General features: G+C 44.6%; 2 protein-coding genes across 2 annotated transcripts in view; both read left to right on the top strand.

The window, feature by feature from the left end:
• The first annotated feature begins 3,779 nt into the window (after window positions 1-3,779).
• On the top strand, window positions 3,780-11,959 carry LOC139408043 (proline-rich protein 36-like). Its single transcript, XM_071151871.1, has 7 exons — window positions 3,780-4,089; window positions 6,484-6,661; window positions 7,112-7,556; window positions 8,157-8,299; window positions 8,469-8,876; window positions 9,382-10,172; window positions 11,736-11,959. Exons 1-7 carry the CDS (start codon window positions 3,780-3,782, stop codon window positions 11,957-11,959), a joined length of 2,499 nt encoding a protein of 832 aa, XP_071007972.1.
• An 851-nt stretch (window positions 11,960-12,810) lies between these two features.
• Window positions 12,811-18,476, top strand: part of LOC139407213 (N-lysine methyltransferase SMYD2-A-like) — a 28,334-nt gene continuing 22,668 nt past the window's right edge. The window contains exon 1 of the mRNA XM_071150780.1: window positions 12,811-13,255. Within this exon, the coding sequence (XP_071006881.1) occupies window positions 13,086-13,255 (170 nt within the window). The 5' untranslated portion in view covers window positions 12,811-13,085. The remainder of the gene's footprint in view (window positions 13,256-18,476) is intronic.

The raw sequence follows: 18,476 nt of genomic DNA, 5'->3' as shown, positions 1-18,476 counted from the left end.
TCTATAAATATACAGTATGATTGATGATATAGCTATAAATATACAGTATGGTTGTTGGTATATCTCTAAATACACCGTATGGTTGTTTGTATATCTATAAATATACAGTATGGTTGTTGGTATATCTATAAATATACAGTATGGTTGTTGGTATATCTATAAATATACAGTATGGTTGATGATATAGCTATAAATATACAGTATGGTTGTTGGTATATCTATAAATATACAGTATGGTTGTTTGTATATATATAAATATACAGTATGGTTGTTGGTACATCTATAAATATACAGTATGGTTGGTGATATATATATAAATATACAGTATGGTTGTTTGTATATATATAAATATACAGTATGGTTGTTTGTATATATATATAAATATACAGTATGGTTGTTGGTATATCTATAAATATACAGTATGGTTGTTGGTATATCTATAAATATACAGTATGCTTGTTGGTATATCTATAAATATACAGTATGGTTGTTGGTATATCTATAAATATACAGTATGGTTGTTGGTATATCTATAAATATACAGTATGGTTGTTGGTATATCTATAAATATACAGTATGGTTGATGATAGCTCTGCTTGAACTTAGAAATGATGAACTGTAAGATTCACTTATTCAGGAGTTAGGATGAATCAACCCAGTCAAACATTACATAATTGTCAATAAACTGGTACTTTACAGTCCATTTCCAGCTGCTATTCACCTTCATTGATTAATTCAAAGACTCCTAAATTGGTGTCTATCTGGTATTGGTGCTCTCTCTCTCTTGCTCTCTCTCCATGGCTGTGCATCTCAGCAGTGTAATTGGAGTAAATGACAGGAGAACATCTGCTGTGCATAAGAGAGGGGCCAACACTTTAACATGCAGATGTCTCTCTTCATCTGCATTAATTCAATAATTACTGCAATGCAATGGGGGGATTTTATTATTTTTATAGCTTAAGACAATGTTATCTGTGCCAGTTGGTGATGGGAGGGGTGTGTGTGTGTGTGTGTGTGTGTGTGTGTGTGTGTGTGTGTTAGTTTGTGTGCAGGCGTGCACGTGTGTGTGTATATTTGTGTGTATATGTGTGTGTGTGTGTGTGTGTGTGTGTTAGTTTGTGTGCAGGCGTGCACATGTGTGTGTGTATATTTGTGTGTATATGTGTGTGTGTGTGTGCGTTTGTGCGTGCGTGCGGATGCTGAATGTGGAGAGGGGGGGGGGGGGGGAGTGTAGATTATTATACCATTTAGCCAGAGCAAGCTGTCACATAGCAGAGAATCCCACTAATTCCACCGTGCCCTTGGCGTGTCACTGATGGGCTCCGAGTGACCGATGATGCCTTGACGCCGCCACTTGGCCACCAGACGACCAGCCTGCTCTTTACTCTGTGTGTGCATGTGTGAGTGCGTTTTTGTGTGTGGGTCACGGCGGGTGCTCTTAATCACTCACAGTTTGGAGGTTTGGCTCATAATAGGTAAGGTTAAGGCTTGGGGTTATTAGGGATTGATTATTGTTCATGAAAAGACTAGGAAAAATTACATGTCAAACCTTGTGCTGTTTAAATAAGGTTTTCATTTACCTGTGACTTTGGTCTGATCATTTCTGCATACTGGACAAATCATGCTTTGGCTGGTATTGATGATTGGATAAGGAAATTGGACCATTGAGGGTGTCAGAGGGCAGTATTTTCATAATAAAGGAGAAAGTCACTGCACTATCAAAAGGTTACTTCTCACATATCACATTCATCAAGAGCATTTATAAAGCAATCAGACAAATCTAATCATAATGCCTATATTCATCAGCATAACACAGTGCAACATGACTGATATCTTTACTTGAATGTTCATTCAAAGGGTGACTGTATGAAATGATCCAAAATATAGATCCAAGTATTACTGAAGCAACGCAATCAAACATTACAATACATGTACTGCAAGACAATGGTATGCAGCTGTTACAGAGATAAGCAATAAGAAGGCAACCAGGGTGTCTCTCCTCTGACATGACTATGAAAGCAGTCTAAAAGCAGGGACTGGTCCTCATCAGGGCTAATCATACCACAGCATTGAGGGCAATGACCCCGGCCCATGATCTTACATCTCTCAGGGCGCGATAACAAGGTAGGTCATTTGGAGGTTAAGTTCACTCACTGGCTCATAAAACACAATCACGCATGTGCACGCACACACACACACCACACACACACCCACACACCACACAAACACACCTCGCTTTCACATGCCAGCTAAACATAGGGACAAAGGAAAGTATTTGTGTATACTTGGCAGGCCAACTTCCTTTGATTGCTGCAGTGTGAGGGTAGGAAACAATGTTAGGGTAGGAAACAATGCACATGAGCTATTAATAAGTAATGGAGAAAGAAAATTCCTCTAAGATGAGATGAGAGGAGAGGAGAGGAGAGGAGAGGAAGGCTCAGAGGAGGTAGCTAGTGACCACTCTATTTACAGATTCACTATACAGAGATACTGTTTACTGGGCATTAGTATGTGAACACTACTCTATACTTCCTGGTAGTAATATATATTTTAGTCTTTAAGATCTACTTAGCTCGTATTTATTATTGACCCTGCTTCTGCTGTCTTGGACTAGGAGTAACACATTACAGTGTTCTTATTCCCATGTCATCATTTATTTAAGTACATTCTAACAGGTATTGGTATCACACTGTTGGTATTACAACAGCAAGGTCGCTCATGATACAAGCCAGTATTCAACATCCATCCATGTCTGAGGATGCCGGGAGATTGTGTGTAAACCAGCCACTTGGGGCAACATTGAGCGCTGTTATCATCAAGTAAGTTTTGGTTTCGCTAGGCTGTTGTGTGCAGGGATGGTGAATGGGTTCAAGCTCCAGCCTCTTACTCCACAGGTTGAAAGTTTGAATCCAGGCTTAGAAAGTTTCAGATGTTTTGGTTTTAAGTCTATCCCAAACCTTAACCCTTACCTCAAATCATATTCATCAAGAATTTGGAGTTAATGCCTTAAACAATTTGAAATTTGACATTTGAAACAACTTCGAAACTTGACATTTGAGAAACATAGATGAACTAATTTTGACGTGAGACTGTGAGAGACGATCACACTCTCTCCTTTCTAAAAGTGCCCAGTTAAAGAGCATAAACTCCTGTGTGCTAAATCCACACCGGCCAGCGGTCATTAGCATAGCTAACAAACCCAGAAAGAGCAACAGCGGGAGAGAACAGTATCAGTCTATTAAAGGGAAGGAGTGGGGGAGAGGGGAGATGGAGGGAGGCTATTGTTCTCCTCTGATTTAGCCCTGGTGTCACTGTGCAACTGTTGTCACTTCTAAGTTTAGCTGGACGGCTCGCCTGGTGGAAGGAAGGGGAGGGAGGCAAGACTGAGGTGGGGGGCGACACGGAAAGACAAGGGGGAAAGGAGAAGACAGAGTGTGTCAAGGGGAGGAAGGAGAAGATGAAGGAGACATGAAGACAGGAGGGAATGGCAACAAGCTCTCACAGTCTCACGTCAGAATTAGACGTTCATCCATGTTTCTCAAAAGTTGTTCCAAATGTCAACATTTTAAGTGTTTAAGGTTAAGTTTAGGAATTAACTCTAAATGTTTTATCTAAAAAACAACTTTATATCGCTGGATTGGAACTTGGAACACCAGATGAGAATGCCTCCATTCCCATCCACAACACTTTAGCAAAAAAACTAAACCTACTTGAAGGTAACAGAGCTCACTGTTGCCCCTAGTGGCAAGTTTATGTGTCATCTCCCGACGTCCTCACACATGGATGGATGTCGATTACTGACTTGTATTACGGGTGACCTGGCTGGGAATGGAGGGGTAGTGGATGGAAGACAGGAGACAGACACGAGACGGGAGTCGGCGACGTCGGTGGGGTGGTGGGTTACTGAGGGCTCCAGCTGTCGGCTGATAAAGAGGCTGAGGTCTGAGGCGTTAAGCCTCACAGTGAAAGCAGAGCTTACGGGAGTGACACAGGGCAATGGCCCCTCTCCGGCCCACACGGTCCTCAGCACAGAGCCCAGGCCAAAGCAAAGACACATGGATAAACAGGCCCAGATGACACTCCACGCCTGTAAAGGCGGCTGGGCTAAGACGGCCAGGCCGGCGACACGTCCCCCCCCCCCCTCTCCAGTGAGCAGGGGAGACAGGGGAGGGGATAGGCTTAAGGCATGGCTCCCTGACAGGGATGGCTGAATGGCGGTGGATGATAGACATTGTCTCAGTGAAGTCACTGGGTTCATCACAGTACATACGTGGGCTGGGCCTGAGGGAATAGGGGAAGATCTTCTGCTGTTGATTCTTGACATGCACGTATACATATGTCTTCACATAGACAAATAGTCAAGTGCAAATGCACACACAGGTCATGTAGACGTGCTCACACACATTTGTGGACAGACAGTCGCGCGCGCATGCATGCGTACGTGCGGGTGTATTTCAAATGTTTCTTTTTTGCATTCTTTCAATTCCACCTAACAGGGTTTCCTTGAGAACTAAATCTACTTACGATTTATCGTTCCTTATCATCTCCCTTCATTCCAAATTATAATCCGGTTCATCTAATCCCTCTCTCCCTCCCTCTTTTTCAAATCATATTCATCAAGAGCATCCTCACTGACAGATCAAGAAATCACTGTTGGGGAGAGGTCTGAAGAGATACACTGTTTTTCTTCTGAAACAAATCAGATTCCTCTGATGTAATCAAGACGAGACGGCAGAGACCACGGCATAATCACTAAGGGACATGCCTGCCTTGCCTAGATATTATTAAAAATGGGAGAAACAAGTCTTTAGATTGAAAGATTGAAAAAATGGAATTACAGTAAATCAGGGTAAAACTGGGGCAAGGTTGGCTAAAGCCCTCTGATACAGATGTGAGACAAATCTTCACAGTGTGTGTGTGTGCGCGTGTTTGTGTGTTTGCGTGCGCGCATGCGTGTGTGAATGAAATATCATATTGTCTACAGAGCAAGGGGAGTGCAAAGAAATCTGCACAGCTCAACTCAACTGCAGAAACCATATTTTTTCCCCAATCTGAGTGGGATTTTTTTTTGTCTTAGTCCAGTGGCAACATAATCTACAGACAACTGCTACAATTGGATTTGTTGTGAGATAATAACAGACACCATTAATAGCAACTGATGATACACCTGATTCTATAGTGCTGTCATGATGCACTATGCAACTGTGATGTTTATGTCAGTAGTTATAACACAAAATAATATTGTGTGTCCAAGACAACATTCACCTTGGGGACAATTAAGATGATCATCCTATATTTTGTCATGTCATATAGCAGACTATATTCTGTGGCAAATGTAAGCTGATTAATGATTGAGGCACTGAGTCAACTTCCTCTGATGACATTGCAGACTGTCGGTGAGGTCTGTCCACACAGTTATCGCTTACAATGAAACACCACAAGAGGGCAGTGAGTGCATGATAAATGGGTTACATTAATCCAGACTAAGTGACAGGACGACATCTGTCTGTCGACAGCCTCGTATATGTGGGTAAGGAAAGAGAAGCTCTAACTGACTCTCTCTCTCTCTTAAGGTCAAGAGGTCACACAAATAGGAATAGTTGTGAACCAATTTCTCCACAGAGCTGTTGCCAGAGAATTACATATAGAATTCAGTAGGATCTCTGTGGCTGTTGCTCTGCTAATATAATACTGTGGTTTTTACTTCAGTGCATTCTTCATAACCACCAGTAGATGGACCTAGTTGGCCCTGTGAGAACGTAAAGAAACAGCTATCTTCTGCTGGTTCTGTCTTGTCATGTTTTATTTTTGTTGGAGCAAACGCCCAGAGAATAAACTGTTTGATGGAGCAGAACACTTTGCATAAGTGGTACATTTACCACCAGTTTTCTCCATTGCAGATCATTCTTTGATCTGTGAGAACCAATAGATGTCATCAATAATGGAAACAGCCACTTAATAAATTGAAAGAAAATATTCCCATGGCCACACCCATATCTTAACCTATAACCAATGTTGGGGAAGACACTCTGAAAAGATACTATTACAGGTCAGGAAATGTGCCTACCACTGTACAGTATGGTTACAGGCATCCTCAGTCAAGGGATGAGACCTCTATGGCAGGAGCAGACTGGTTCTCATCTTACCTAAAGCGACACCCTACCTGCTCCAGTAGGAGTTCTGAAGCAACCAGTCTGTCGCGGGCCACAAGTTTCAACAGAACAAATGTGGCAGAGTTTTTCAGCAAACTAGGAGAGGTGATAAAGAAATAAAGCTTTGATGCCAATGACATGGAATGTTGATGAGACAGGAAGAACCACAGCACAAACACATGATAGAGTGGTTGTGAAACAGGGCACCAAACAAGTTGGAGCAATAGCATAAGCAGAAAGGGGTACACTAGTGTCAATGGCATGTGCTATAAATGCAATATGAAACTCAATCCCCCAAACTTATGTTTTCCCACGCTGGCCACCTCTCCAGCTGCCTTCCAGGCCTCCTCTCCAGCTGCCTTCAGGTACACCTCTCCAGCTACCTCCCAGGCCTCCTCTCCAGCTGCCTTCCAGGCCTCCTCTCCAGCTGCCTTCAGGTACACCTCTCCAGCTACCTTCCAGGCCATCTCTCCATCTGCCTTCCTGGCCTCCTCTCCAGCTGCCTTCCAGTACACCTCTCCAGCTACCTTCCAGGGCCACCTCTAAAGCTGACTTCCAGGCCACCTCTCCATCTGCCTTCCAGCACATCTCTCCAGCTGCCTTCCAGTACACCTCTCCAGCTGCCTTCCAGGCCACCTCTCCATCTGCCTTCCAGCACAAATATCCAGCTGCCTTCTAGGCCATCTCTCCAGCTGCCTTCCAGCACAAATATCCAGCTGCCTTCTAGGCCATCTCTCCAGCTACCTCCCAGTAAACCTCTGCAGATAGCCTGGTTCCTCTCTAGGTTTCTTCCTAGGTTTTGGCCTTTCTAGGGAGTTTGTCCTAGCCACCGTGCTTCTACACCTGTATTGCTTGCTGTTTGGGGTTTTAGGCTAGGTTTATGTACAGCACTTTGAGATATCAGCTGATGTACGAAGGGCTATATAAATACATTTGATTTGATCTGATTTGATTTGCAGTTGCCTTCCAGTACACCCCTCTCCAGCTGCCTCCCAGGCCATCTCTCCAACTGACTCCCAGTACCTCTCTCCAACCGCCTTCCAGTACACCTCTCCATCTGCCTTCCAGCACACCTCTCCAACCGCCTTCCAGTACACCTCTCCAGCTGCCTTTCAGGCCACCTCTCCAGCTGCCTTCCAGGCCCTCTTTCCAACTGCCTTCCAGGCCAACTCTCCAGCTGCTTTCCAGGCAACCTCTCCAGCTGCCTTCCAGGCCTCCTCTCCAGCTGCCTTCCAGTACACCTCTCCAGCTGCCTTCCAGGCCTCCTCTCCAGCTGCCTTCCAGGCCTCCTCTCCAGCTGCCTTCCAGGCCACCTCTAAACCTGACTTCCAGGCCACCTCTCCATCTGCCTTCCAGCACATCTCTCCAGCTGCCTTCCAGGCCACCTCTCCAGCTGCCTTCCAGGCCACCTCTCCATCTGCCTTCCAGCACAAATATCCAGCTGCCTTCTAGGCCATCTCTCCAGCTGCCTTCCAGTACACCTCTCCAACTGCCTTCCAGGCCATCTCTCCAGCTGCCTTCCAGGCCACCTCTCCATCTGCTGTCCAGGCGACCTCTCCAGCTGCCTTCCAGGCCTCCTCTCCAGCTGCCTTCCAGTACACCTCTCCAGCTGCCTAGCAGTACACCTCTCCAGCTGCCTTCCAGGACACCTCTCCAGCTGCCTAGCAGTAGACCTCTCCAGCTGCCTAGCAGTAGACCTCTCCAATTGCCTCCCAGCACAGCTCTCCAGCTGTCTTTCAGGCCACCTCTCCAGCTATCTTCCAGGCCATCTCTCCAACTGCCTTTCAGGCCACCTCTCCAGGTGACCTCCCGGCCACCTCTCCAGCTGCATTCCAGGCCACCTCTCCAGCTGCCTTCCAGTACACCTCTCCAGCTGCCTAGCAGTACACCTCTCCAGCTGCCTTCCAGGACACCTCTCCAGCTGCATAGCAGTAGACCTCTCCAGCTGCCTAGCAGTAGACCTCTCCAATTGCCTCCCAGCACAGCTCTCCAGCTGTCTTTCAGGCCACCTCTTCAGCTGCCTTCCAGGCTATCTCTTCAGCTGCCTTCCAGGCCACCTCTCCAGCTGACAACCAGGCCACCTCTCCAGCTAACTTCCAGCACAACTCTCCAGCTGCCTTCCAGGCCATCTCTCCAGCTGCCTTCCAGTACACCTTTCCATCTGCCTTCCGGCACCCCTCTCCAGCTACCTTCTAGGCCACCTCTCCAGCTGCCTTCCAGACAACCTCTCCAGCTGCCTTACAGGCCACCTCTCCAGCTGCCTCCCAGGCCACCTCTCCAGCTCCCTTCCAGGCCACCTCTCCAACTCCCTTCCAGGCCACCTCTCCAGGTGACCTCCCGGCCACCTCTCCAGCTGCATTCCAGGCCACCTCTCCAGCTGCCTTCCAGTACACCTCTCCAGCTGCCTAGCAGTACACCTCTCCAGCTGCCTTCCAGGACACCTCTCCAGCTGCCTAGCAGTAGACCTCTCCAATTGCCTCCCAGCACAGCTCTCCAGCTGTCTTTCAGGCCACCTCTTCAGCTGCCTTCCAGGCTATCTCTTCAGCTGCCTTCCAGGCCACCTCTCCAGCTGACAACCAGGCCACCTCTCCAGCTAACTTCCAGGCCACCTCTCCAGCTGCCTCCCCAGGCCATCTCTCCAGCTGCCTTCCAGGCCACCTCTCCATCTGCCTTCCAGCACAACTCTCCAGCTGCCTTCCAGGCCATCTCTCCAGCTGCCTTCCAGTACACCTTTCCATCTGCCTTCCGGCACCCCTCTCCAGCTACCTTCTAGGCCACCTCTCCAGCTGCCTTCCAGACAACCTCTCCAGCTGCCTTACAGGCCACCTCTCCAGCTGCCTCCCAGGCCACCTCTCCAGCTCCCTTCCAGGCCACCTCTCCAACTCCCTTCCAGGCCACCTCTCCAGGTGACCTCCCGGCCACCTCTCCAGCTGCATTCCAGGCCACCTCTCCAGCTGCCTTCCAGTACACCTCTCCAGCTGCCTAGCAGTACACCTCTCCAGCTGCCTTCCAGGCCATCTCTCCAGCTGCCTTCCAGTACACCTCTCCAGCTGCCTAGCAGTACATCTCTCCAGCTGCCTTCCAGGACACCTATCCAGCTGCCTAGCAGTAGACCTCTCCAGCTGCCTAGCAGTAGACATCTCCAATTGCCTCCCAGCACAGCTCTCCAGCTGTCTTTCAGGCCACCTCTCCAGCTCCCTTCCAGGCCACCTCTCCAACTCCCTTCCAGGCCACCTCTCCAGGTGACCTCCCGGCCACCTCTCCAGCTGCATTCCAGGCCACCTCTCCAGCTGCCTTCCAGTACACCTCTCCAGCTGCCTAGCAGTACACCTCTCCAGCTGCCTTCCAGGACACCTCTCCAGCTGCCTAGCAGTAGACCTCTCCAGCTGCCTAGCAGTAGACCTCTCCAATTGCCTCCCAGCACAGCTCTCCAGCTGTCTTTCAGGCCAACTCTTCAGCTGCCTTCCAGGCTATCTCTTCAGCTACCTTCCTCGCCACCTCTCCAGCTGACATCCAGGCCACCTCTCCAGCTAACTTCCAGGCCACCTCTCCAGCTGCCTCCCCAGGCCATCTCTCCAGCTGCCTTCCAGGCCAACTCTCCAGCTGCCTTTCAGGCCACCTCTCCAGCTACCTTCCATGCCATCTCTCCAGCTGCCTTCCAGGCCCTCTCTCCAACTGCCTTCCAGGCCAACTGTCCAGCTACCTTCCAGGCCACTTCTCCAGCTGCCTTCCAGTCCATCTCTCCAGCTGCCTTCCAGGCCATCTCTCCAGCTGCCTTCCAGGCCCTCTCTCCAACTGCCTTCCAGGCCATCTCTCCAGCTGCCGTCCAGTACACCTCTCCAGCTGCCTTCGAGGGCAGCTCTCCAGCTGCCTTCCAGGCCATCTCTCCAGCTGCCTTCCAGGCCACCTCTCCGGCTGCCTTCCAGGCCACCTCTCCGGCTGCCTTCCAGGCCACCTCTCTAGCTGCCTTCCAGGCACCTCTCCAGCTGCCTTCCAGGCCATCTCTCCAGCTGCCTTCCAGTACACCTCTCCAACTGCCTTCCATACCTTAAGGGAAGATCCACATTGCAAATGTACAGTCCCTTACTAGACGACAACGTTTCTAAAATTTGCGGACGGTGGCGGGCCGTGCACCCGGGCCGGATCTACCAGGAAGTCATCAAACGAAGTCTCTCGGACATTCGGTTTCCGTTCAATAAAATTAAAAATAAAATTAAAAAAAATGTTGGTAATTTTTTCCGGGACAGATCCCACAAGAGGGCGAATTAAATCATATTGCAAATGTACAAAACATCACCAATCACGACGTGGTCTTTTCTCCTAAACGGAAAAGACTTCGAAGACGAAACTTGGTGAGCATAGGTTTGGCATAATGGGCAGTTGGCCCCGAGCAAGATTGCGTCCAGGCCTCTACGGTTTTTGAGTTATGGCCATTTTTCTGGGATTAAAGGTCAAAAATGAAAATATAGCAATCATTTTTCCACTTCACATCAAAGTAAATTAACCTACGGTTTCAATAAAAAAAAGAACCAGCCATTTATCTATCATAATTTAAGACAAATCGTACAATGTCAAATTGGTGATGTTCAAAAAAAGGTGTTTAAAAAAAAAGTTACAGATCCAGTTGCAGCGTGTTCAGACGAATCTTTTTGAATTGTGTTTCCGAGCTATGCGAAATTTCTGTGATTTTCTGTGATTTTCTGAAATAACACACACACATTCAACCCTCTGTAAATAAATTAGTTCTTAACATAAAGACTTAAAACTCAAAATTCTATAAGTGCCTACCCAAAGGACGTCACTTTCAGCTTCCTGTGTAAACCGGAAGTTCCTTAAAATGGTGTCATAGGTGCTGTTTTGAAGGTTTAAAAAGGTCTGATCTTTTCAAAACTTCATATGTGTTATTAGGCAACCCTCATGAACAGTAAATCAGTCATGTCTCCCAACAGATGTCAAATTTGCACTGTGCATTTGCAATATGATTCAACAGTGAAAAAACATCACCAAATGGACATGATGAAATCAACACAACGAGCGATGGAGAGGAACCACTATCACTGCCCGGCCATCCCGAGTTCATCAGGCCAGTCAAATTTGCATTTCTGCAGTACTTTTGAGCATGACAAATTCGTGATGGTAAATGCCCATTGAAACATACTGCAAATGCACAGCTGTGCACCTGGCTATTGGAACGGGTTACCAGGAGCACATTTTTTAAATGGTTTTTAATGCCATTACAGGGTAGCAAGGGGTCCACGATTGGGTAAGTAGCACCCCCCACCCGCGCCCCTTGTCATTTTGGACGTATTTCAAAATATAGTTAAAAAACAACAGTCCCACTTCTCCCTCACCATACATGACAAATAGACCATCTAGGTTGATTCATGGCTTAACATAGTGCTATATATCATTTTGGCAGTGTAAATGCTTTTTGGACATGGTTCACTGACTTTTGGGTGTGTAAACCGACTTCCAGTGATCGCACATGGCAAATGGACATAACATCCTGATTTGGCACTTTCAAATCATCTCCAACTGCCTTCCAGTTCACCTCTCCATCTGCCTTCCAGCACACCTCTCCAGCTGCCTTCCAGTACACCTTTCCAGCTGCCTTCCAGCACACCTCTCCAGCTGCCTTCCAGTACACCTCTCTAGCTGCCTTCCAGTACATCTCTCTTGCTGCCTTCCAAAACACCTCTCCAGCTGCCTTCCAGGCCACCTCTCCAGCTGCCTTCCAGGCTACCTCTCCAGCTGCCTTCCAGGCTAACTCTCCATCTCATTCCAAGTCTGTACCCCAGGAACTGTGACTCTGATTAAGTGAACATGTCCAACATTCAGTCACACACACAGACAACCCCCCCCCCCCCCCCCACACACACACACACACACACACACCACAGAGTTCAGATGATAAGCTTAGATTTTGTTTGTTTGAGAAAGACCATTTAGTAGAGGGTAAAATAATAAACATGTATTATTATTTCTGCCAAACAAAATGTAAAACATGGCAATGATGCTCTCATGGTCTAAATAAAGGCATTCAATAATTAGTTGCATGTCATAATTTATGCCCTTTTTTTATGTTACAAGATCATCGGGTAAATTGTAACAATTCACTCCTTGTATTTAAGACAACACCATGCATTTGCAGTTTGATTTACACATATAATAACCACGTTATAAAGGACAGATGTAGGTTGTTTGTATCAAGTTTTGAAAACACTACCATAAACGATCTCTGAGAAACTGACGAAAATGTGAAAAGTGTTAGAACCATCCCGGTCTTCCCTATGAACCTCCTGCCACATGAGGACCATGACGGTCATTTAAATCGTGCTAATATCTCAGCGCATGAAATAGATCGTTGTTGATTTGTGACTCTGATAAGATTGATGTAAGGTTGTTTAGAACTTTACCATCATCAGGATATGTCATGAGAATTCTGAAGAAAAAAAACTGAATGAAATTATTTTTATTAGCCTATCGTTATTATTCATAATCAATGAAGACTAATATAATTTGTTCTATCCAGATTAGAATCAAATCATTAATACATATTTTACCCACTTCTCAGTCGGAATTTAAAATGTGTATTGCACATGATAGAAATGTGTCATCATATTCTTAACGACAATGAGTTGCACCGCGCCGCAGATCTATGTCCGATGCTCAGAGAAGCTTATTTTGGGCGGACTTTATGACCCCTCCGGATTTCCGTGAGGGATGCGGCGATGATGTTACCATGTATGAACCGTTATTGGGGGCGGTGACGATGTCGCTTTTATAGGAAAGGGGCACTAAACCATACCGGTGTAATTCTAACGACACGTAGGCAATTGCAGTGCCAAACGTGGGTTTATTGTAGCTGATTCTTGGTGAATAGTGGAATTCGGAAGGAAGTTATTTCGGCGGACCTACTATATAAGCGACAGAATGAAGGAGAGCATTGAGGGAATTGAGAGGTTCGTCAGTCCGGGCAAAGGGCGAGGACTCCGGGTCACCAAACCCTTCAAAGTTGGGGAGCTTCTCTTCGCTAGTCTTCCATATACTTACGTACTGACTGCCAGCGAGAGAGGCTCTAACTGTGAATTCTGCTTCACAAGGTAGGCTATCTATCACTCCACGGTGACAAGTGTCAACCACTTTTCTCATGTCTTGCATGTGGTGGTGAACTGATTCGTCATTTAGCCTATTTGTTTGATTGGTGTCATATATTTTTTATTCATCTCCATAACGGATGTATTTGACTGTGATTGTGTATCACAGGTGAGTTCATCACAGCAACCAGTGTGAGCTCACAATTGTTGCAAGAAGAGAAACAGTAATTAACGTTACTGGACTAACACTCCCACTTGTCTTTTCTTAGACTTTGCTGATAGCTGCTTTATTTAGTGAAAATGAGCTTGTTATGACTGTGATATGTGGTTTGCTCACCTAGCTAGCTACCTTAGGCCTACAGTTAGTACATTCATCCTGTCACTCTTTATAAGAGCGTCTGCTTAATAGCTACAATGTAAATGTGTATAGCTGCAAGCAGCCATGCCCGGTTTCACATGATGACAGAAAAGGACAGGATCAGTTGGGTAACAAAGCAAGCATTCTATCATGTACTAACTGTTTTATTTTATGTGCAATCATGAGCCTAAAATACTAAATCTGCAGTGTATCTGATATATGGTTCTTGAGGAGAAAATGATTGCAGATGATTTTGAGCATTAGCATATGCTTTACATGTGCAAATTATGAGTTGTTAATAGTTTCCTTGTTTTTTGAGATATCAATACTAAACCAAGTGAGGTTCATCTTAGGGATGTTCAGGATAGTGATGGCAAGTGGATTTACAAAGGATTATAATGGACATGTAAAATCTGATTTCCTGATTTAGCAATAACTCAGCCATCTCTTAACCAATCCCTTCAGTGCCTTGTATTCATGGAGGCCAGGGGAAGCCAGGCATCTCCCAAAAAAATGGAACAATAAAAACACATATATAAAATAATGCATCTCTCTTCTCTCTGTGATTCATCATTTTCCTTCAATTCGCAAGAGGAATGTATCTCACAGGAGAAAGCATCCGTGTGGTAACTCTCCAGTGTTATAAATCAATAGTTGATTAGTGTTCTGAAAATGTTGAAACATTAACTTGATTGACCATGCTCTAGATCATGTAACTTTTTATTAGCTTTTTTAAAGCAAAGAGATGTACCCTGGGTCTACATACCGAATGTGGTGATATTTAGACTTATAGTTAATGAAAATACATTTATTCAAAGGTTTCAAAAAATTTCCAAGATGGAGGAAAATCTATCCTGATGGACCTTACGGGTCCTTGAGGCAAATTTGTTTAGCATGAAGAAAGACACCTACATAAAAATGTTCTCTAGGTCCAATGAGGGGGCGAATATGAACGTTTAAGTGAGACTGTTTACAACAGCGCCACCTATAGGCCAAATGGTGCCCTTATTATTTGACCAAGTTACTCATGGTCTGTAGTTTCTGTGCCAAATTCTTAAAGTTATCATTCTATGCTGGAGTTATTTGACCGTGTCAAGGATTTTTTAAAATGTTTGCTTTGAACCCTTAATTAGTGGACTTGATATATTAGGAATTAAACAATGCACCATCATATTAAATATTGCATTCTTGAAAGAAATAATTTAATTTGAAGAATTATTGTAAATCTCTTGGATTTATATGTGACTGAAATGACACTTACAAAAAAATATTGTTGTCTATCGACAATGACAAGTCATCGGGGTCTGACAACTTGGATGGAAAATTGCTGAGGAGAATAGCGGATGATATTGCCACTCCTATTCGCCATATATTCAATTTAAGCCTACTTCAAAGTATATGACCTCAGGCCTGGAGGGAAGCAAAAGTCATTCCGCTACCCAAGAATAGTAAAGCCCCCTTTACTGGCTCAAATAGCCGACCAATCAGACTATTACCAACCCTTAGTAAAATTGTGTTTGACCTTATACAATGCTATTTTACAGTAAACAAATTGACAACAGACTTTCAGCACGCTTGTAGGGAAGGACATTCAACAAGCACAGCACTGAGAGAAATTGATGATAAAAAGATTGTGGGGGCTGTATTGTTAGACTTCAGTGTGGCTTTTGACCATATCGATCATAGTCTGCTGCTGGAAAAACGTATGTGTTATGGCTTTACACCGCCTGCTATATTGTGGATAAAGAGTTACCTGTCTAACAGAACACACATGGTGTTCTTTAATGGAAACCTCTCCAACATTTTTTATTTCTTTATTTTATTGAACCTTTATTTAACTAGGCAAGTCAACATAATCCAGTGTCTTTACGTGGCCCTTTCTGGGTATAGATCATGGCTTCCCACTCTCTCCTACACCCAGTTTCTGTTATCTCAGGTCGTAAATTCCTGGCAGAGACTCTCCCCCCCTGGCCATGCAGAAAGAGAGACACAGAGAGAAAAAATGATTTTACATGGCAAACTCCTAAATTCCCAAAATGAGAATATGAAACAAAATGTCCACTTGTGAGAAACGGGGGAATGAATGGCCCGTGGACACTTAAGGAACGGGTATGACGAGTGTGTTTCATTTGGTGACCTTAGAGAGGACAGAAAACACACACAACTAAATCTCTGAATGTGTATATTTCTCAATTATGAGGTTTGCATCTAATTCTTGTATAAAATGACTGAGTAAAGATGAAACTATTTGTAAAATTATGTAATGTGATATTAAATGTGAGAGAATTCTATTTCCTTTCAAGTTTAACTAAGTCATTGGCCTGCCCCTGTAAGCACAGACATGATCAGGCATCATAGAACCACCTTTTCTACTGTTACGAATAACTCCCCCCCCCCCCCGGAGGAAACCCTCTTGAGACCACCCTCTTGAGACCCTCTTGAGACCATGCATACCTCGGTGTCAGCTGAGGTGGCACAGGTTTGAGTACCAAGACTGAGCAAACCCACAGCGTGAGCTGTGATTGTGAATAGTTTAGACTAAGCATACCCACAGCGTGAGTTGTGATTGTGAATAGTTATTGAAATCCTAACCATACCACGTGGAGCATTGGAATATGTGGACAACAACAAATACCTAGGTGTCTGGTTAGACTGTAAACTCTCCTTCCAGACTCACATCAAACATCTCCAATCCAAAGTTACATCTATAATTGGCTTCCTATTTCGCAACAAAGCATCCATCACTCATGCTGCCAAATATACCCTTGTAAAACTGACCATCCTACCAATCCTCGACTTCGGCGACGTCATTTACAAAATAGCCTCCAATTCCCTACTCAATAAATTGGATGCAGTCTATCACAGTGCCATCCGTTTTGTCACCAAAGCCCCATATACTACCCACCACTGCGACCTGTACGCTCTCGTTAGCTGGCCCTCGCTTCATACTCGTCGCCAAACCCACTGGCTCCAGGTCATCTACAAGACCCTGCTAGGTAAAGTCCCCCCTTACCTCAGCTCGCTGGTCACCATAGCAGCATCTACCTGTAGCACGTGCTCCAGCAGGTACAGTATATCTCTCTGGTCACCCCCAAAACCAATTCTTCCTTTGGCCACCTCTCCTTCCAGTTCTCTGCTGCCAATGACTGGAACGAACTAAAAAATCTCTGAAACTGGAAACACTTATCTCCCTCACTAGCTTTAAGCACCAGCTGTCAGAGCAGCTCACAGATTACTGCACCTGTACATAGCCCATCTATAATTTAGCCCAAACAACTACCTCTTTCCCTACTGTATTATTTATTTTGCTCCTTTGCACCCCATTATTTCTATCTCTACTTTGCACATTTTTCCACTGCAAATCAACCATTCCAGTGTTTTACTTGCTATATTGTATTTACTTCGCCACCATGGCCTTTTATGCCTTTACCTCCCTTAACTCACCGCACTTGCTCACATTGTATATAGACCTATTTTTCTACTGTATTATTGACTGTATGTTTGTTTTACTCCATGTGTAACTCTGTGTTGTTGTATGTGTCGAACTGCTTTGCTTTATCTTGGCCAGGTCGCAATTGTAAATAAGAACTTGTTCTCAACTTGCCTACCTGGTTAAATAAAGGTGAAATAAAAAAATAAAAATTGGCTACACGGCTGGAAATGGTTAAACTCAGACTTTCGATCCTGACAGAATAAGAGCAAATCTTAGATACTAATTGCTAGTCTGCAGCAATAAATTATGTAACCTTGGGATGCTATTACCGACAACCTCCGAAAGATGTATTGTATGAGAACATTTCTGAATGGTACTCTGAAGTATCCATTCTAACCAAGAAAGACTTTGATCTTCAGGGAACCGGAAAGAGAGAAAGAGACGCAGATGAACTGACTCTCCAGCAGATGGACTGACGATTCCAACAGAGATCCCGATGACACCTGGGCGTAAATATATATTGATTGCAATTATTCCCGAATGAGTGAGCGTTCATGTGCAAAGGATTAGCATTTAAATTAATATAATTGTCAACTGTGTTTGTGTAGTGATCCCTTTTGTCTTTCCCACTCTCGCTCAGTCCACACCCACGTCCCTTTGTCCACCAAGCCGTCATATCGGCTTAGCCCACTAGGGAATCTTCCCGATCATTTGGTAGTAACAGATCTACTGTTTGTTTGTTTATGCATTTCTGTGATTATTTAGTTAGTTAGTAAATAAATGATTAAGACAATTGGTGTATGGATGATTCATAGTAAAGACTGGGTTCGTGCAGATAACCAATAATTTACAACACTTGAAATGAGACTAACGTGAGGTAAAGAATAATTCATTAATTAGAAGACTAATTGATCAGATATTAAAACATCGGAAGAGTTATATTGGGAAAATTATAACTTTGTAATCTGAAGATTTTCCTTGGTGTCCCAATTTCTTAGTTAATTACATTTACATGATTAGTTTAATCACGTAATAATCATTACAGAGAATTGATTTGATAAAATAACAGTCTTCACTTTTAATGATGCCAACGACACGACACCAGGTAGAATCAGGAATTCCCCAGGGCAGCTGTCTAGGCCCTTTACTTTTTTCAATCTTTACTAATGACATCCCACTGGCTTTAAGTAAAGCCAGTGTGTCCACTGTATGTATGCGGATGACTCAACACTATACACGTCAATTACTACAGTGACTGAAATGACTGCAACACTTAACAAAGAGCTGCATTTAGTTTCAGAATGGGTGGCAAGGAATATGTTAGTCCTAAATATAAAAAACAACTAAAATCATTGTATTTGGGACAAGTCATTCACTAAACCCTAAACCTCAACTAAATCTTGTCATGAATAATGTGGTAATTGAGAAAGTTGAGG

This window comes from Oncorhynchus clarkii, chromosome 4, assembly GCF_045791955.1.
Source record: "Oncorhynchus clarkii lewisi isolate Uvic-CL-2024 chromosome 4, UVic_Ocla_1.0, whole genome shotgun sequence".
Lineage (NCBI taxonomy): Eukaryota > Metazoa > Chordata > Actinopteri > Salmoniformes > Salmonidae > Oncorhynchus > Oncorhynchus clarkii.
Note: the sequence above shows the minus strand (reverse complement) of the source record. Positions and strands in the feature narration are given on the sequence as shown.